We start from the raw sequence: 20004 nt of genomic DNA, 5'->3' as shown, positions 1-20004 counted from the left end.
TTTCCCTCTCCCCACTGCCCTTCACCCACCCACTCTCGCCCCTTGGCTCTGCCCTCTACCCCTGAGGCGTGAGACAGTAGGAGGGCTAAGCGCCCAAGAACAGCGACGCGAGCTTCAGCGAAGCTCCAGGCAGTGTGGGGTGCGCGGGAGAGGGTGGGGCCCGACTCCTCCAAGGCTGGGCGGTCCTCTTCCCTTGCTCACCACTCCCACCCCCACCCCAGTGGGTATGCGACGGCTCCTTTAAGGACAGTGGCCCCTCCTCCCATTCCCAGGACCTATTAGAGCCTTTGCCCGGACTCCGGTGACTCAGTGTTCGCGGGAGTGCCGCAGCCACACCAGCCAACCCCGATCCCAGGTCTGACAGCGCCCAGCCCAGATCTCCACGTCTGCCAGGAGCAAGTCGACAGCCAGCCGGCCGGCGCGCTCCAACTCCGAGCCATCTGTGTCCTTCGGCCCGAGCCCAGCGCCCTTCCCGGGACCCCTGCCCTGCGGGCAGCGCTGCCACCCTGCCGGCCATGGAGACCCCGTCCCAGCGGCGCGCCACCCGCAGCGGGGCGCAGGCCAGCTCCACTCCGCTGTCGCCTACCCGAATCACCCGGCTGCAGGAGAAGGAGGACCTGCAGGAGCTCAACGACCGCTTGGCGGTATACATCGACCGTGTGCGCTCGCTGGAGACGGAGAACGCTGGTCTGCGCCTTCGCATCACCGAGTCTGAGGAGGTGATCAGCCGCGAAGTGTCCGGCATCAAGGCCGCCTATGAGGCCGAGCTCGGTGATGCCCGCAAAACCCTTGACTCGGTGGCCAAGGAGCGCGCCCGCCTGCAGCTGGAGCTGAGCAAAGTGCGCGAGGAGTTTAAGGAGCTTAAAGCGCGGTGAGTGCGCCCAGGTGGCGGCGTGCGGGCAGACTGGTCACACCTGCCCGGCCCCAGGCTTCTGATAACTTTGCCATATAGTCTCCTCCCTCCCCGGAACTGCCCCCAGCGGGTGACTGATAGTGCCAAGGGAAATAATCTGGACAGGACAGATAAGGGAGCGGTCTCTGGGAGAGGGTGGGGTACATAAAGAATGGCGGGGGCTTCAGAGCCAAATAGGGGCAGGTGGCAGGCCCACATTCAGTCAGGGTAAGGTTTGCCGGCCACTTGGAGCCTGGGGGAGGAACTTGAGCGAAGCAGAACTAACCCTGTCTGGTCGAAGAAATCTGGGCACTCCAGGGCGTATTGGAATGGGTGAAAGGGTCCTGTTAGAACTTTTCTTGGCAGGCTTGGCACAGAGCCAGTTTTGCCCAGACTGGCTCTGAACACATGATATTCATTAAGACAGAGCTTCCAAACTGGCAGATGTCCAGTGGTGCTGGAGAGAGGTCACAAGGCAGGGCGACCCTTTGTCCCCTGTCGGGGCCTGTAGCTGGCCCTCCTGGCACAGCCCTTTCTGGGGTTTTAAGACCTGGGAGGCTGACCTCCTCTCCCTGCTTGTCTGGGACCTTCCCCGGGTCTCGACAGGCCCACCATACAGCTCCAGGAGATCTGCTCCTCTTCCCCCGCAACTCCCACAGCCCTTGGCCTGCTTGGCCCAGGAATGCAAGGGAGGGAGGGAGACAGAGGGCAGAGGCTCCACCTCAGGAAGTTGTGTTATACCCAGGTCTGGTGGCCCCCCCAGCCTCCTAGGGGCTCCTCTGCCTGGTGCCTAGCAAGGTTTAGGGCTGTGTGCCTCCCTCCTTGGGGTGAGCCACTTTCATTTTCCCAGCCAAGCCTAGCTGTCTTTGCTCTGGCCAATCCTCTCAGCCACTGCCTTCCCCCCGCCTCCCCGCCCCTTAATAATTTGCTGGAATACAGTGACATTTTTGAAATCCAGCAGTTGGAAGCTCCAGGCCTCTTTTACCTCACCCACCCCTGCCCCACCCCACCACACCCTACTTGACTCCACCCTCTTTTCTAAAAAGACCTTTGGAGCCTGGAAGTTTAGGCCCTCTTTCAGTCCCCCAAGAAGTTGGTTTCCTTCTCTCTCTTGCCCTTTTCTCTATGAAGACCCAAGCCAAAAAGCTCTAAATGTGCTCGAAGATCCCTGGGCATGGGTGGGGGCGGGGTGTAGACTATGGTTTGAGTTCCCCTCTTTCTCATTTCTTAAAAGAAAGATTGATTTGAGAGAGAAAGAAACATCAATTTTGTTGTTCCACTTACTCATGCATTTCTTAGTCGATTCTTGTATATGTCCTGCCAGTGATCAAACCTACAACCTTGGCTTATCAGGACGCTGTTCTAACCAACCGAGCTACGGGGCCAGGGCTGCGCTCTCTCTATCATTACCAAACTCTTGCTCTTAGAGCCTGCCCGCACACATTCTGTATTCTTTCCACCCCTTCACTAGCTCCAGCCCCAGGCATGGTGGGTATGGCAGATCCATCCGCTTGTAAAGAGTAGGTGGAAGTTGTGTGGGCAGATAGGCTGACTTTATTTCTGCTGAAAGGGAGCACTCCTGACTTTTTCACTGGAGATTTGAACAATTTAGTTAGTAGGACTGACGGGAGGCAAGCTAGGAGAACCCCAGAGAATGTTAGTGTTCTAAACTGGTCCACTCAACCACCAAAGCCCCCATGGCAGATCCCTGTGAAGGGCATTCTCTGCAGTTTTCTTTCTGGGTAGACACTGATCAGGACACAGGACAGTGGAGTCTGTGGTCTCATGCTAACCCAGCCACACCAGTCTGTCTCCTCTGTCTGCTGGTGCAGCTGTCCAGGCCTGGAACACCAGAGAGGGGTGTGCACACGTAGGTCAGGGGCGGGGGTGGTGTATGTACTTGTTATATTTAGCCACCTGACTCTCTTCTCCCCCACTGATCCTGGCTGGGGAGGCTGGGCTTCCGGAAAAGGGGGGGTGGGTTTGCACATCTGGGTCCCAGGCTGATGGACATCAGGTTGAGACAAAGAGGGGCTCCGACTGGGGTGACAGTCCTCCTCTATGTCCCTAGTAGGAGGAGCTAGGATTTGTTGCTCCCTTTTTTGTCTACTGTACTCAGGGTGAGGTGAAGAGTAGAATGAAAGATTTGGGAGAGGAGGAAAGGCATTGTCCTAGCTTCTCCCACTAAAGTTGAAAGAGAAGGTGTTGTCTGGTTTAATGTTTAATTAGAGCTCAGAGTTCAGGACCAGGCTTTGGTTTGAGATGCAGAGCCGCCTGTCAGACCTCGTGGCCCAGCCTGGGTACCTCGACCACACCCAGGGGTTTGGGACGCCCTCTTGTTGAACTGGGATATAGGCTCGAAGCAGAAACACTCTCTGTACCCCCAACACACATACACACATTCTTCCTATTCTGGAGCCTAAGTGCAGGGAGAATGAGATTGAAAGCGGCAGGGAAGGCCCGCCTTGGGGTCCAGGTTTGGGCCGGGCCCCACCCCGGGCAGGACAGCTGGGTGGGTGACTCAGATGCTGCCCCTCTCCCTCCCATCCTGGTGGCTTTACAAGAGACAGCAGGTGTCTTAAAGGGAGGAATGGGGGCCTGAATGTCTGTATCTCCATCCCAGACTCCTGCTCCCCACTCACCACAGCACCCTGGGATTCTTTCCTGCCTCCTTCCTTAGGATCTCTGGTGGTGGCCTGGAACCAGGGCTGGGGACAGGCAGTGCGCACAAGTAGTTCTGGAGTTGAGGCCAGAGTTATGGGCTTGGGCTGCAGGACAGTGCCAGGGTCTGTGTCTTCCCATGGGGAACTGGTGGAGGAAGGATGAGTCAGAAGTGGGGAGATCCCTGGCCCACAAAGCAGAAGCGCCTCTTCCCTCCGGACGAGGCCTGTGTACTCGACAACTTCCTGGATTGCCTGCCTCATGCAGCCTCAGTGGGGACAGGCAGGGAGGTGCAGGCCCAGGTTCATCCAAACTCTTATCAGGATAAGAATAGCAAAGGTCAGAGAGGTTCCATGTCACACAGCAAGGGAGTGACAAGTCAGGGCTTGAGCACAGGTCCACTTCTGACTTCCGGTTGAGTGATCATACCATTAAACCTTACTCCTCTAGCTTAGGGAACAGGTTGGAGGCCCAGGAGGGAGAGATGAGGTTATCGAGGCTCACTCCTGCGGTCTGGAGATTCTGCTTTGGGACCAATGATACCTCAATGCTCTGCTATTTTGCCAGGGCCTGTTAACACTTAACAGTAGCCTTTGCCCCAGCCCCAGGACCCTGCCGGGCGGTGGATCAGGAGGCTGGTGATTCCTATCTTGGGACTTGTCATGGGAATTGTCCGCCTGGATCCGAAGGAAGCTGTGCCCTTTGCATGGAGGCCTTTGAGGACACCTGAGCCCCAGTCCTCACTTGAGGAAGCCTACTGATGTTATCTCTGCCCTACCCCCAACTTCCACTGAAGTCTACATTTTTGTTAAATTCATTATTTTTTTTTAGAGAGAGAAACATTTGTTGTTCCACTTATTTATGTATTCATTGGTTGATTCTCGTATGTACCCTGACTGGGATCGAACCCACAAACCTTGGTGCACCTGAATGATGCTCTAACCAGCTACGCTGCCAGGGCTTTAAGATTTTATTTATTTATTTTTAGAGAGAGGGGAAAGGAGGGAGAAAGAGAGGGAGAGAAACATCAGTGTGTGGTTGCCTCTCCAGCGCCCCCTTCTGGGGATCCGGCCCACAACCCAGGCATGTGCCCTGACTGGAAATCTAATCAGTGACTCTTTGGTTTGCAGACCCACTGAGCCACACCAGCCAGGGCCAAGTCCACATTTCTGATTCAAAAGGAAAGAAGAAGGTGCAGCTAAACCCTGGGACTGAGCACCACTTGAGGAGCCTAAGAGAAATAAGAGATATTAATTCCTACTACGGCCCCCGATTGCCTTCCCACAATCAGTGCCTCTGGTTGGCACTCCCCCTGGCCTTTAGGAGTCTGCGACTTACTCTTGTTTGGGCTGTGCCCACTGTCCCCACTCCCAGTCCCATCGTAGTGTTTCAGTAGCTTGGTGTCAGGGCTGAAGCCAGGGACAGCTGGGAAGACAACTGGTGAGAGACACCTTCACCTACCAACTGCTCCCTCTGCTCTCCTTCCCCTCGCCAGCCCCACCCCCCTCAGCCCCTTACCATCTCTAGCAGCTGTAGCAGCCAAGACCAGGTTTGGCTCAGAGGCCCAGACACGAGAGCAGTTCGTCCATTTCCTACTGCCTTGGGCCCCCAGTGGACTGAAGGTGACACAGGCTGAGGGCAAATCTTCCTGGAGCTGTCTTTGGGGAGGTTGCAGAGTCTCATCCTTCACCCCTTAATGGGAGGCATGGTGGTCCACCAACAAAACAACAGATTGAGTGAGGGACTTGAAACAGCCCTGGCCCTTGGTGTCCTTAGTCCTAGGCCTTGCCACTGAATTGCTGTGTGACCTTAGGCAAATCACCTCCCCTCTCTGGATTTCCTTAGCTATTAAAGAAAGTGGTCAGAGTAGGTCTCCAGAGGTCCCTCAGGTTCCAAAGTAATAGTACAATGACCCACAAAGGGAAAAAACGTCCTTCTGAATACCAAGCTATAAACATTAAAATCAATTATAATAAACAAATAAATAAATATAAATATTAAAATCAAATGCCATTAATGTGAATATAATTAATAGCCAGGGCTATTCTCAATAGAAATATTTCCCATAAGCTATGAAATTAAAAGTCCTAACACCCTCTTTCTCTCTCAAAAAAAGTTCGTTAGGAACGATTAATTATGACATCATACCCTTGGCTCATGCTTTGTTTTTACTGCTAGTAGGACAGGGCACTTCACCTTCAAGGCCTCTCCCTTCAGGACTACGGAAAGGGCCGCATCGTGTGGGGGAGAGGGCCAGGCTCATGGACCTGTGTTGGGGGTAGGAGGGAGGCCCTGGGCAGGCAGCACTGTTCCTGCAGAGCTTGCCAGGATTAGATGGCCTGTGCCTGGAGCCAGAGGGAGGTGCGTTGTGGTCTTGAGATGCCCACCTACTATACCCTCCCTGCACCCATTTTTTCTCCCCCAACCCGAGGCTGTGAGGAGGTCTTGGCCCTAAACAATCCTTCAAAGGAGGGGACAGTTTGGGAAGGAGGTGCGGCTGAGGGTGCTCCTCATCCCTTTGTGGGAGAGGAAGCCTGAATCCTGCCTGTGGAAGCCAGGAATAATTCTGGCTGGGATCCCAGGCCCAGCAGAGGAGCTGAGTCACAGTAGAGGGCAGAGTGGAGCATGGACAGGAGACCCCGAGCTTTCCCAGTCAAAGGAAAGGCTGAGGGGTAACTTTTTCGAGAACTACCATGGATGTTCTTGCTGAGGAGCAGCGAGAGGGATGAGTCTGAATCAGATGGGAGACACATGGAGGTGGGCAGGACCTATGAGTTTTTTTCAGGCTGGCTCAGGGGAGCCAGAGACTCCTCATTTTGAGGAGCCCAGTTCTGGGGAGTTGAGAAGAGGCAGTTTGTGATCCCCAGTGCCCTCTTCCTCCCCAGCACTAATGCTGCCACCCCCTGCTGGCTGTGAGAGAGAGCTGCATCTGCCTAGACTGGAGCTGGAATGCAATGTGATCAGAACTCCTAGGTCCTCTGGACCGCCCCCCCATTTCTTGAACTTGGGGTGCGGCTCCCGTGCCCTCCCACTATTGTCAGGGTTAATAACCAGGGGCCTGCTGAGTCACCTTCTTGTGGGGATCTCCTAACTGTCCCTTCCTTTGGCCAGGGGCCTCCCTTCCTCCCACTGCCCAAGATGTTCTATCTCTTCCTAGGCCATCGCTCCTCCCTCCATGCCCCCACTTCTTCCGGTCTGTTCCCAGGCCTCACCCCTGCATTTTTGTGACAACACAGGAGTGATTTCTGTAGAGAAAGGCCAGGAAGAAGGAAAGTGAAGTTTGGCAGGGGACCTTATGCGAGCGGTTGGTCAGGAAGCCAGCCTCCTGCTGTCCAGGACCCCAGTGCCCTGGCCTGTGGCTGTGGGCTTCCCTTGCTGCTGTACAATGCCACGCTGATATACTCAGCAGCTGTGACTCAGGCTGGGCCCCTGCCAGACCCAGTGTCTGAACATGTCAACAGGTCTCCTATCCCCCTTCTCAGCACAAGTTCTCCCATCCCAGCCCTCCCTCTGAAATTAAGACCCGGCTTTGTTCGGAGGGAGGACAGCTGAGAGCCTGGCGGCTCTGGAAGGAGATCTGATGGGCCTCAGATACAGAGCATGTGTAGCCGTGTCACACCCAAGGGAGAGGCACGTGGCAGCAGAGCTGTGCCTGCTGCGGGCGCATGTGCCTGTGTGGGGAGGTCAGGAGTGGGAGGTCCATCCTGGAGGGCCTACCATATGCTTTCTGGGTACAAGACACTTGGAACTCACAAGGTGGAGTTTGAGGAAGCCTCTAGGGGTTTCTACATCCCGGGAACACTTTTCCCCTCCGTTCCTGTCTTTTATGGTCTCCTCTCCAGAGAGGATGGTGCCTTGAGTGCTAGAGTAGGGAAGCCGGATGTCCCACCCACACCCTGCCATTACCTGAAAGTGAGGCCAGACCCACAGGCCAGCCAGGAAACCAAGCAGTGCTGCCTTTTGAAGGTGGAGGATGTCAAACCTCGTGGCTTTGCACACAGTGGAAGTGTGTGACGTTTGATGGCCTGTTTACTAGGCCTCTGTCTCCCTCTCTGACTGGAGTGTCTCCCAGGCTCTCTCCCTTGAGTGTCTCTGCCACGCTCTGTGCCCCCTGCATGCATCACACCACTGTCTGTGTTCTGTCCTGTCTGCTATTAGGGTCCTCAGGTGACCAGGTGGACAGGTTTTTTTTTTGTCTGAGACTGCCCTTCTCCTTTCCCCATGTGTAAAAGTGCAGGAGTTGGTCCCGGAGAAGGTCCCTCTAGCAGTCTTGAGCAAATGAACCTCCTAGTGTCAGGGCATCAGGGGACATACAGAAAAAGCCCCAGAGACTGCAGTGTGCGTGGAAAGAGATAAAACCAGCAGGTAAAACAATAGCTTAACACATTTGGGGTGGGGCTGGGGCCTCAGCCCCACAGGCAAGGCTAAGGCGGGCTGGAGGTGGGGGTGGATTTGGATAGGTGGAGGGAGGAAGGGAAGAGGGATATATTGCAGTGGGAGGAGTTGCTGGAACAAAGGGAGGAGTGGTAGGAGCGGGCAGGCAGGCTTGGGGTGACCCTAGGAGCTGTCCAGGAAGGAAATCAGCCAGCCCACAGGTTTAGACACCTGGGAGGACAGGAGAGAACTGTTCCTAAGCCAGGACCCTCTGCCCAGCAGCTCTGCCCAGCCACAGGGGGCGCCCTTTCCTGTGAGGCAGGAAATGCCCAGGGGACCTTCACTCTCCTACCCCTCTCCCCTCCCCTCCCCACTCCTCCAGGTCTCCATTTGTTCGACCATGGGGAACTCCATTGCCTGGTGAGGCTGAGGGGCTGAAGGGTGGCCTTCAAGGGGCCTGGGGTGGGGCTGAGGGAGCCCTCTTGACCATCTTCCCCTCCTATTTCTTATTTTAGCCCCAGCCCTTGTCTCCCCTTGTCTCTTCCTCAGCCCAGGGGAGGAAATGGGGGCCCTCCCTCAGGGCCTGGCAAGTTGCTCCCAGCAACCAGGCCCAAACCGGCCTGCGGCAGGCCCTGGCTTCCATATCTGGCATCCAAGCTGGGCCCAGGAGGGTGACTCAGCGGGTGACTGGCTTTGTGCCCACCAGCCCCTTTGCCGTGCTGGGCGCCTTTCTTCCCCAAAAGCAGTTCCAGAGCCCCGATCCGCAGAGAGGCCTGGATCTGGGCTTCCGCCCCTGGCCAGCCTCAGCCCAGCAGGCCCCCAGCCTTGGGCCAGGCCAGCCAGCTTCCTGCCACCCTCTCTACCTTTTCTTCTCCTCACTGCTGTGCTGTCCTTCCCTCTACCCCACTCTCTTCCCTCCTGCAGAGACCAGGTTTACCAGCTGTGGAGGAGTTAGCAACAGGATGCCCAGCCCTTCTTGCCTCATGAGGCTCCTGGGATGGAGCCACTCCTGTGCTTGAGGAACCTGGCGGGTGCAAGGGAAGGAGCCACCCCTGTACGGGCATGGCGTGCAGCCTGGGGCAGGACGCAGGCAAAGCCAGGGTCTCCCCTGTGAGCACTAGAGGATTTCCCGACCCCTGCCCGGGTATTGTCTGCCTGAGGATGAGTCACCTGTGGAGCCCCTGGTTCCCACCCTTCCCAGCAACCCTTGCCTGCCCCACCCTGTCCCCCTGCCAACTCAGTGTGGGACAGCAGTCAGCACGTGCCCAGTTCTGCCACTGCCAGCCCACAGTGCACTTGGACACAGGCAGCGCCACTGCTCCAGGGCTGAGCCCCTGGCCAGTGTCTGTTTGGGGTCTGCGCTAGCTCTGAAGACCCCAACTAGCTAGGAAGTAGCTTTGGGGCTGGTGAACAGGCAAGCCTGGGGAGGAGGTAGGAGAGCCGTCTCAGGGAGTGCGTGTGGCTGCCCGGCCGCAGAGCTCCGAGGTCTGAGTCATGGGCCGTGAGTGATAGTGGCTTCTTCCCCACAGATGGGAGCTCCCCGAACCTGGTTGAGAAAACCGCAGAGGCGCTTCCTCACTTCTCTCTCTGCTCATGGCTTCCCAGTCTGCAGGGTGTGTCTTGGTTCTTTAATGGGGTCTGTTTCAGGAGACAATCTAATCCTCCAGGAGGCAAAGGAAAACAGCCCCCTTAGCTTCTTTGGAGCCACTGTACCACCGCAGGTGTTGAAGCAGCGCTGCTACCGGCTGTGCACACACCTGCGGCAGGACCTGGACTCGGTGCTCCGTGCCTCAGTTTCCTCAGTCTCATAGTAACAGCATCTATCTTGCAGGGAAGCTGTGACGATTGAGTTAACAGTGTAATATTGAGAGCTGCACCTGGTGCATAATAAGTGTCTGCCGTTATTGTATCGCTGTTACTATTACCGCCCCACTTTTGGGAGCAGTAGGAAGAGATTAGACTGAAGGGAAAGTTCCTATAGTCATTCACCTGTAAGCTGCCAGAGGGCAGGGACCATGAACCTCTGTTTTCCTAGGTCAGTGACTGCCACGGAAAGGTCATTTCCAAGGGGAATTCCTAGAGCGCCTCTTCTGGGGTCTGAGGCAGCCCGGGAGCAGGACTAGGGAAGAGACACCCTTTCTCTGTCTTCTGAAAGCATTGCCCGTTCCTGCTTCTCCCGGCTCAGGCTGTCTGGGTCGTTCTGCTGGCTCTCCACCCCCTCTAGGCCTATGGCTTAGACAGCAGTGAGGTGGAGGAGGAGTCCTGTGACCCCATCCCTGCTGCTGTTAGCAGTGCTTGACACTGGGCCCTTGATCTTCCTCTGTGCCTCAGTTTCCTTATCTGTAAAAGGAGGGGGTTGAGCTGAACCTGCTCTAAGCTCCATCTAGTTCTCTAAAATTCTGAGAGCCTCCCAGTGCAGCAGCTGTGACTGTTAGCCCGCAGGGCAGAGAGGCCGCTTCTGGGAAGCCCTTGCCAGCCTTGGAGTCGATTCAAGGCTCTCGGAATCTATGTCTGCCACGTCGCTTTACTTTACCAGCGGTTTTTCTTCTTTCTCCCTCCTCCCCCTACAGCTGCCTCAGCTTCGGAAAAGTTCTGAAGTCATGGAAAGTTGGGGCTGTGCTCCCAGCCAGGGGCAGGGCCAGATAGCAGCCAGAACCTGAGCTGGGTTTTGACTTTATTTTTAGCTTTTTTGGGCCGAGACGGAGGAGGGGAGACATCCTCTAGTTCTGGAAGAGCTTCTTTCACAGGAGACAGACACTGTTGCATTAAACAGTTTGTTTTGAGGTGTGGCCAGAGGCCGAGACAGGAGCAAGCATGCAGGCTGGAGGTGCTCATATCCTTCCAGGGCCTGTCTGAGCGTCGCCCTGTCCCCCTCCCAGGAGAGCTCAGTTGAAGGGGAGGTGACTCCTGTTTGAAATATGCTAAGGTCGCAGGAGAACACTGCTTCAGTCTTGGCCTCTCCCTTCTGCTTCACAGTGAATTGTTGGGGCTCTTGCAGCTTAACGTTTTTGCGGCAGGAGAAAATGTTGGCAGGGCCACTCTTTCCCTGTCTAGGATAGAATATTTTCCCCCTGCCCACGTTTGTTTTCTCTTTTCCATCTGCTGTGGTGGGCTCGTGCTGAAGGACAGATGTGTTACAGATGGCAGCTGGGACCAGGCCCTTTGACTCTCCCTCACCCCCTGGGTCTAATCCTTTTTTCTCACCAGACACTGGTGAAGGGATCACAACAGCTGGACAGTTCTTGGATTCCCCAGAGGTTTTTAAGAAAATAGGACCCCTCTATTTCTCCAGCTCACTATCCAGCAAAAATAATCAGGGGCCCAAATAGAGGAGGCAGTGGCAGAGGCAACCTCTGTTTGCTTGGTTCTAGCTAAAGCTTTACCCAGTTTGAGGAGTGGGGTGGTTCAAGGCTGGAGCCCAGATGGGCCTGGAGGCCATATCTGGAGCCAGATGCTGAGGCTTGTGGTTGATGGGTAGGGATCAGCATGCTCTCAGGCTCTGAGGAGGCTGGAACCCCGTGCTCTGCCCAGATCATGGGACCCAGACTGGGTCTGAGAAAGGGAAGGGCTCCTACCACACCTGGGAGACCATCCCAGGTCTCCCTGAGCTCCAACCAGACTTTCTCTCCCCACAGTCCCTAGAGTATAAAAGGGACTAGGGGGAGGTGAGCAACACCTTTGGGGCACAAACTGAGAAACATTAGGGATGTGTAGACCTCAGAGCTGGGAGTCTGGTTGGTTGTCTGGGTCCCAGAAGCGGGGAGAATTGGCTGAATGGAAGGTGGGTGGAGTCAGGGAGCAGAAGGTTCAGGCACTGCGTGGGAAGGGGTGGGAGACAAAGGTGGCCCTGTCTCTGGGAAGGAATGGGAGGGAGAAAGGGAAAAGCATTCATCTCACGGGATCAGCCTTTGCCCTTGGTCCCCGAGCACGTTCCAGAGCACTGAGTCATAGGAAGGGTGGAGAAGCAGGAAAGGGGTTTGGGGGACTTTGGGGGAAGTGGGAGTCCAGCCCCAGAGGCAGGCAGATGCCAACAAACCAAAACCCAGGGTGCCCTCTCCTGGCATTTGGAGGGACAGCAGAGCGAGGTCCCACAGAAGTGACTTCTTTTTCTCCCTGGGGAACGAGGTGCTCCCCAGGGACACAGACCCCTCCTCTAAGCCCGTTCTTCCCTTGCTTCCTTAGCAACTCCAAGAAGGAGGGAGACCTGATGGCTGCGCAGGCCCGGCTCAAGGACCTGGAGGCTCTGCTCAACTCCAAGGAGGCTGCCCTGAGCACTGCGCTCAGTGAGAAGCGCACGATGGAGGGCGAGCTGCACGACCTGCGGGGGCAGGTGGCCAAGGTGAGGCCTGCCCACGGCACCTACCCCCCTCAAAAAAACACACACTCACTCTTCTACCCCAGTTGCTCTCGGGAGGTGCCTGATCTGACCTGTCTGCCAGCCTCGGAGCCATTGCCTATCCTAGCATCATTTCACCCCTCCAGGCCATATTCCATTCTTTGCTGCACATGGTATCTAGCACAGTGAATTTAAAATAACCCACAAGCCATGGCCATTCAATGATTCAATGACTTTTGGTCGACCCTGGATTCTCTCCTCGTTTGGCCCCCCTATAGAGAGCTGCAGCCTCATTGGGAGACAGGGGAGGGGTGTAGACACAGAGCCCAGAGTCGGGCACTGACTGTTAATCACATGTAGGACACTTGTTATTAACAATTGACGTGTATATGTGGTGGTCTTTACTTTCAAAACACTTTGCTGTCTATTCTCTCCTCTAATCTCTTATGTCACAAGCTGAGAAAGAGAATTTAAAAAGCTGGTTTATTCCCAGTTCCACAGCCCATCTGCTCAGAGCAGAGCCAGGACTAGTCAGTCGCCAAGATTCTGTCCTGGGCACTCTGCCCTCCAGGCCCTGCCACCACAATACACCACAGAGGGACCAGGACATACTAACAGGCCCACGACAACACCAAGCCTGAGCCGATCTCCTCTGGGGTCTCTTGCCCCCCACTTTACTCTGTCTCTCGGCCCTTCCCAGCCCTTCCCAGCCCTGAGGCCAGCCCGTGCTTTCTAAGATGAAAATCTAAGAAAGGTGCTTCCCTGCTTAAACTTCAGAGGGTCTTTCTGTGGCAGATAAGGGTGCATCTCTTCGTGATCCAGCCCTGCCTCCGAGCCCAGCCACTTCTGCCATTCTTCCACCCCTGACCCCCACCCTTTAGGCATCAGCAGTACGGACCCTCCTGAAGATCCCGAAGTACACGTGGGCCTGCGTCCCTCTGTGCCTTTGCACGTGCCCTTCTCTGCCCTGCAGTCACAGCAGTGTCCCTGCTCAGGTCCCACTAACCTGTCCCTCATGTCTCCGCCCTTCCCAGACCCTCTTCTACCACCCCAGATTCCTTTTCTCATGTTCCCTCTAGACTTTGGGCGTACTTCTTTTGTAGCGGCTGCTGTGTTATGCCAGAGAGGGGAGTTGCTATCTCTTATTTCTTCACTCGTTACTCCGAGTAAGGAGATATCATTACCTTGGTGAGTCTTCAAGGTGCTCACTCCCCTGGACCTGCTTCACACATATACAGGGATGCATTGGGAGCAGCCCACTTCTCAGCCTCATTCCAGCTCTGCCGTTCTATGACCCTCTCTCTGACCTTTGCCCCCTTCCTCTCAGCTTGAGGCAGCCCTAAGTGAGGCCAAGAAGCAACTTCAGGATGAGATGCTGCGGCGGGTAGATGCTGAGAACAGGCTGCAGACCCTGAAGGAGGAGTTGGACTTCCAGAAGAACATCTACAGTGAGGTGGGCGTTGTGCTCTGCAGGCAAGAGGACCAGGGCGGGCAGTGACAGACACCAGAGTTGGGGCTGGAGCATCAGCTGTGTGCAGGGTCCACCTGCTTGCCTTGCACTAGTGAATACGGGGTGGAGGGGTGGCCAGCATCTAGCTCCCAGGTTAAAGTGGGGCTGACAATGACTCACAGGCTTAGAACTGGGCAGAGAGCTTGGCCACTTGGGTCTTAGCCTTAAGGACCTAGTTCTGATTTTGGTTTCGGCGTCCAACCCTTCCAGGAGCTGCGTGAGACCAAACGCCGCCATGAGACCCGGCTGGTGGAGATTGATAATGGGAAACAGCTCGAGTTTGAGAGCCGGCTGGCAGATGCCCTGCAGGAGCTGAGGGCCCAACATGAGGAGCAGGTGGAACAGTACAAGAAGGAGCTGGAGAAGACCTACTCTGCTAAGGTGCTGCCCCTGCCCCTGCCCCAGCAGCCCTACCCTGCCCATTGTCCACCTGCGCAGGGGTCAGATGGATGGTGGTGGGAGCTCAGGGTGCCCAGGATGTGCGGCTGCAGAGGTGGTACCCTTCTCCGATTCCTCCTCCCTCCCTCCTGTTCTCTGCAGCCCTAACCCTGTGTCCTCCCTTGCAGCTGGATAATGCCAGGCAGTCAGCTGAGAGGAACAGCAACCTAGTGGGGGCCGCCCACGAGGAGCTGCAGCAATCCCGAATTCGCCTCGACAGCTTCTCGGCGCAGCTCAGCCAGCTGCAGAAGCAGGTGATGCCCCCACCTCACCCCTTTCCCTGTCAGCCAATAGTCTGGGTGGGATATAGGGTAGAAGTCCAGGGGGATTTCCTGAGGGGAAGGGAACTGCAGTGACAAAGGGCCTAGGATTTGGAGTCACATGACCTGCGTGCCCTGCCAGGACTACCCCTTATGTCACCTGTAGGACCTGCACTTCTCAGAGCCTCGGTTTCCTACTTGCAAATGGGAACCATTCGGCTCTTCCTAAATGCACAGATCTGCCAGGAGACTTAGTGTGATGTGTTAAAAGCATCATTATTGTTCTTGTGGCTGCACCACTGTGACAGGAAGAAATAGGTTCTAGTCTCAGAATGAGAGATTGCAGTTAGATACTGGGAACGGCTTCCGAGTCACCAGCCCAGGCCCTGTTAGAGCCCATGATAGTTTCTTCTTCTTTTTTTTTTTTTTTAAAAAAAAAAAAGGTTTTTACTTATTTATTTATAGAGAAAGGGAGGGAGAAAGGGAGGGAGAGAAACATCAATGTGTGGTTGCCTCTCGCTCACTCCCAGCTGGGGACCTGGCCCACAACCCAAGCACTTGCCCTGCCAGGGAATCGAACTGGTGACCCTTTGCTTCACAGGCTGGTGCTCAACCCACTGAGCCACACCAGCCAGGGCCCATGATAGTTTCTTATAGGAGCCTGGAGATCCTAAGGAGTGTGGCTGGGCTAAGGGTAGGGGTGTCCCCTACCCCTTACCTCTTCATACTTGGGATCCTTGGGAGCTCACCAGCCCCCCACCTTCCTCACCCAGCTGGCAGCCAAGGAAGCAAAGCTGCGAGACTTGGAGGATTCACTTGCCCGTGAGCGGGACACCAGCCGGCGGCTGCTGGCTGAGAAGGAGCGGGAGATGGCAGATATGCGAGCAAGGATGCAGCAGCAACTGGACGAGTACCAGGAGCTGCTGGACATCAAGCTGGCACTGGACATGGAGATCCACGCCTATCGCAAGCTCCTGGAGGGCGAGGAGGAGAGGTGGGTTGGGGAGGAGTCAGGAGGTGCTCAAAGCCTCTCTGGCCTGTGACAGGCCTTGACTAGGCCCCCAACTTGGTCTCCCCCTCTCCAGGCTACGCCTGTCCCCCAGCCCCAGCTCGCAGCGCAGCCGTGGCCGTGCCTCCTCCCACTCGTCCCAGACACAGGGTGGGGGGAGCATCACCAAGAAACGCAAGTTGGAGTCAGCTGAGAGCCGCAGCAGCTTCTCACAGCATGCTCGCACCAGTGGGCGTGTGGCTGTGGAAGAGGTGGATGAGGAAGGCAAGTTCGTGCGGCTGCGCAACAAGTCCAATGAGGTAGGTGCCCAGGCCAGGTGTGAGGGAACACAGCTGGGTAAGGGAGACACGGGACGGTGAAGGGGTGAAGTTTGGGGAGAGGTGGACCCCGTGAGTGTGCGTGTCTCTCCCACACTCTAGTTCCCATCCTGGCTGCAGGATTCATCATTGTCTGCAAGGCCTTAGGCAAGTTGTTTAACCTGTCAGAGCGTCAGTCTCTTCACCTGTAAGATGGGGGTGAACAGTAGTCCCTAACTCTTTGAGTTATAGAGAAGGTGAAAGTATCGTGTGGCATAGCATAAGTGCCCACAGGTCACAGCTAGTACCCTCGAGGGAGAGGGTAGCGTGCAGGGATGGAGGGAGAGGCCTCCAGTTGTGCCTGCCTGAGCGAGATAAATCCAGGAGCTGGACAAGCATCCCCACCATCCCCTCCCCTCCCTGGCAGGACCAGTCCATGGGCAACTGGCAGATCAAGCGCCAGAATGGAGACGATCCCTTGCTGACCTACCGCTTCCCACCAAAGTTCACCCTAAAGGCTGGGCAGGTGGTGACGGTGAGTGGCAGGGTGTTGGGACTCTGGGGTGGGGCTGGTTGGCCTGAGGACAGGTGCGCTGGAGTGAGTGCCCTTTTCTAACCCTCCCTCTCCAGATCTGGGCCGCAGGAGCTGGGGCCACCCATAGTCCCCCTACCGACTTGGTATGGAAGGCGCAAAACACCTGGGGCTGTGGAAATAGCCTGCGCACGGCTCTCATCAACTCCACTGGGGAGGTGAGTATGCTGAGGCTGGCCTCTTCCCGGGCCAGGCTCCCCTAGGGGCAGCTGCCCCCAACCCAAGGAAGCCTATTCGGGGCCACCTTTCTTTTATCTCTGTGGTGCAGTCCTGGGCCCTAAACTCTCCACCCAGTGGGCAACCCAAAAGATGGTGCCCCACAGCCCGAGTGGTGGAGGTTACGCAGTGAAGATTGAGCCACACTCCTGCCTAGACAGTTTGGCAGTGTTCCTCTGGGGTAGAGACCAGTCCCTTAGCTCCAGCACCACGGAGGACAAGTCAGCAGCAGGCCAGACCACGGGCAGACCACGAGAAAGGTTTTTAGGTGCTCACTGTGGGCAAGTACGCCACACAGACCTTCCCTGACCCTAACGCTTGACTTGGTCCCGGGTCCCTGGCAGGAGGTAGCCATGCGCAAGCTGGTGCGCTCAGTGACTGTGGTCGAGGATGATGACGATGAGGATGGAGATGACCTGATCCATCACCACCACGTGAGTGGTAGCCGCCGCCGCTGAGGCTGAGCCCACACGGGGCACCCAGCCAGGCCTGGGGGCAGCCTCTCCCTGGCCTTTCCATGCCAAAAATCTTTTCATTAAAGAATATTTTGGAACTTTACTTGCTGCCCTGGCTTTTCTTCTCTCTCCTCCCTATACCTTGAACAGGGAACCCAGGTGTCTGGGTGCCCTACTCTGGTAAGGAAGGGAGTGGGGACTCTTTGATGCCATGGAGTATTCCCATGGGAGCAGTGGACAAGGGTCTGGATTTGACTCCTGGGGAGGGAACGGGAGGACAGATGTGGGGCACCCAGCCCTGCCTCTCTCCCTCCCATTTCTGTTGCATGCATTTCCTTTCTTGTCCCTCCCCATTCCTGTTGCATGCATGTCCTCTCTTCCCCATTTTCCTGCAAGAACATTCTCTCTCATTCCCGCCCTCTCCAATTTATTTTGCATGCCTGCTGCCCTGACCAGCTTGCTTGCTCTCTCCTTTCCCTGTTAAGCTTAGAGTAGCCGGAACAGAGTCAAAACCACAACTCCAGTTCCTTGTCCCCAAGTCTTCCTGATTGACCCTTCTCCCTTTTCATGTCTTCCCTCCCCCTCCTCTCAGCCCAGTCTCCCAAGCCCTATTGCCTGCCCTCTGGTCCTTGAGGACAGAACCCCACCTTCCTGCCTGGTGGCTGGGAGCCTGCAGGAGCGTGGAGCTGGGTGTTAGTCCTAAGCAGTCAGTCCCAGACTCGCCGTCCCGCCTGAGCCTTGTCTCCCTCCTCAGGGATCCCACTGCAGCAGCTCGGGGGACCCAGCTGAGTACAACCTGCGCTCTCGCACGGTGCTGTGCGGGACTTGTGGGCAGCCTGCCGATAAGGCGTCTGCCAGCAGCTCGGGAGCCCAGGTGGGCGGATCCATCTCCTCTGGCTCTTCTGCCTCCAGTGTCACAGTCACTCGCAGCTACCGCAGTGTGGGGGGCAGTGGGGGTGGCAGCTTCGGGGACAACCTGGTCACCCGCTCCTACCTTCTGGGCAACTCCAGTCCCCGAACCCAGGTGAGTTGTCCCTTTGCTTCCAAACCCCACAGGCAGAGGACCCTGGTCCTTGAGGGTTAGGACAAGGTGGCCCTGTGAGGGCGAGAGCCTTCTCTTCCGCGGCCCGGGGGAGTGGGAGCCTCCCCACCACCACCCAAGATCTAGACAGTCCATGCTGCATCCTGCCCCTCCTGTCTGAGCCCCAGACTGGAGGGCAGGGGCAGGGCTGAGGGAGGGGGGAGGGTACAGGTGGGGTGGGGTGGGGGGCAGGCAAGGCGGCTCACACCTTTCTCCTTCTCTCTTCTCTCTTAGAACCCCCAGAACTGCAGCATCATGTAATCTGGGACCTGCCAGGCAGAAGTGGGGACGCAGGCCTCCTGCTTTCTCCTCACCTCATGCCCACCCCCTCCCTGCACGACATGGGAGGGGGCTTGAAGCCAAAGAAAAATACCCCTTTGGTTTTTTCTTCTATATTTTTTTTCTAAGAGAAGTTATTTTCTACAGTGTTTTGATACTGAAGGAAAAACACAAGCCAAAAAAAAAAAAAAAAAGGCATCTATCTCAATTTGCTCTTCATTTTCCCTGCTTCCAGGAAACTCCGTATCTGCCTTAAACCAAAGAGGGCTCCTCCAGGAGCCAAGGGTAGGGGTGCTTTTACAGAGCTGAGTTTCTGCTTTTCTGCCCTGCCGCAGCACACCTTCCCCCCCGCCGCCCCCCCCCCCCGCCCCCGTTCCCTCCCCCTTCCCCGTGAACATGGTGCCTGAGAGGCAGGTATGGAGTCTTCTTTGCCACCCTCCCAGGGAAGAGGGCTGAGCCAGGGCCCTGGGCCGGCCCTCATCCTTCCCGTGTACCTGGCTGAGGCTCCTCTGCCTGCCCACTCCCAGTCCCACTCCTGCCCCCAGCACTGGGGTGACTTGATTCTCCCAGGTACCAGCTGCACTTGCTTTTTCTGTATTTTATGTAGACAAGAGATGGGAATGAGGTGGAAGGTAAAAGAAGGGCAAAGAAAGGTTAGTTTGAGCCTGCTTTTACCCAGCTTTAGAGCCAGGTGGTGTCTGCCCAGTCACTGAAGGCCAAAGTCAAGTGGGTGTAGAGGTGGAGGGAGAGGGAGGCTTACTAGAAAGGGTGAGAGCCTGTGGGGACCCACCCCAGAGGTGGAAGGTGAGAAGGGGTGGAGGGTATGTCGCAGTGGTTTTTGGCAAACACTAAGGACCCCCTTGCCTCCCCATTTCCCATCTGCACCCCTTCTCTCCTCCTTGAAGCAATACACTAGTTGTTTCTATCCCTGTCTGCTGTGGTGTCTTTGTTGGTGGGCGTCACCGTGTGTTCTGAGGGGCAGACACACAAATGTCATACAGTCACCAGCATCCTCATGCTCACTGCTGCCTCGCCTTACCCCTGCTCTAGGGGGAGGGACAAGAGGCACCCCAGGCGCACATTTGGATGGTGTACATCAGTGGTGGCTAGTGGGCCCCCCCTCATCCTCCCAGCATTGCCCCAGCACCTCCCACATACTGGGCACCTTGTGTGGACCCAATCTGAAGGTGATGACTTCTTAGAGCTCGTGAAGGCCACAGGACAGGAGTAGGATTGACTGCAAACACGCAGATAATGTCCCTTTGTGCCACACTTTGTGCTCAGCTTGGGAACAGGGATGAATAAAACATGTCCAGCCCTGGCTGGGTGGTTCAGTTAGTTGGAGCATTGGCCCAAAATGCCAAGGTTACAGGTTCAATTCTCAGTCAGGGTATGTACAAGAACCAAGTAATGAATGCATAAATAAGTGAAACAATAGATTGATGTTTTTTTTCTCTCCTTGTCCCACACAAAAAAAATCAATTTAAAAAACATGTTCTTTGCCCTCAGGGAACTTATACTCCAGTGGGAGTCAGAACACATGGGCCACTGTGGAAAAAGGGAGGTGTCAGGCAGAGCCAGGGTCTCAGGAGGGCAGTGGCGTGG

General features: G+C 56.1%; 1 protein-coding gene across 2 annotated transcripts; it reads left to right on the top strand.

The window, feature by feature from the left end:
• Positions 1-272: 272 nt before the first annotated feature.
• Positions 273-19324, top strand: LMNA (lamin A/C). 2 transcript variants are annotated; one of them, XM_071220022.1, is made up of 13 exons: positions 283-871; positions 12110-12266; positions 13591-13716; positions 13984-14154; positions 14340-14465; positions 15245-15465; positions 15557-15779; positions 16204-16311; positions 16407-16526; positions 16929-17018; positions 17794-18063; positions 18355-18377; positions 19007-19324. In XM_071220022.1, exons 1-13 carry the CDS (start codon positions 516-518, stop codon positions 19110-19112), a joined length of 2097 nt encoding a protein of 698 aa, XP_071076123.1. In that variant the 5' UTR covers positions 283-515; the 3' UTR covers positions 19113-19324. The 2 variants fall into 2 exon arrangements, with proteins under 2 accessions (XP_045060597.2, XP_071076123.1); XM_045204662.2 differs by having other exon boundaries at positions 273-871; positions 18355-19324.
• The last annotated feature ends 680 nt before the right edge of the window (positions 19325-20004 follow it).

The sequence above is a fragment of the Desmodus rotundus genome, chromosome 12, assembly GCF_022682495.2.
Source record: "Desmodus rotundus isolate HL8 chromosome 12, HLdesRot8A.1, whole genome shotgun sequence".
NCBI classification, from domain to species: Eukaryota; Metazoa; Chordata; class Mammalia; order Chiroptera; family Phyllostomidae; genus Desmodus; species Desmodus rotundus.
This window is presented reverse-complemented; position numbering and strand designations above follow the sequence as displayed.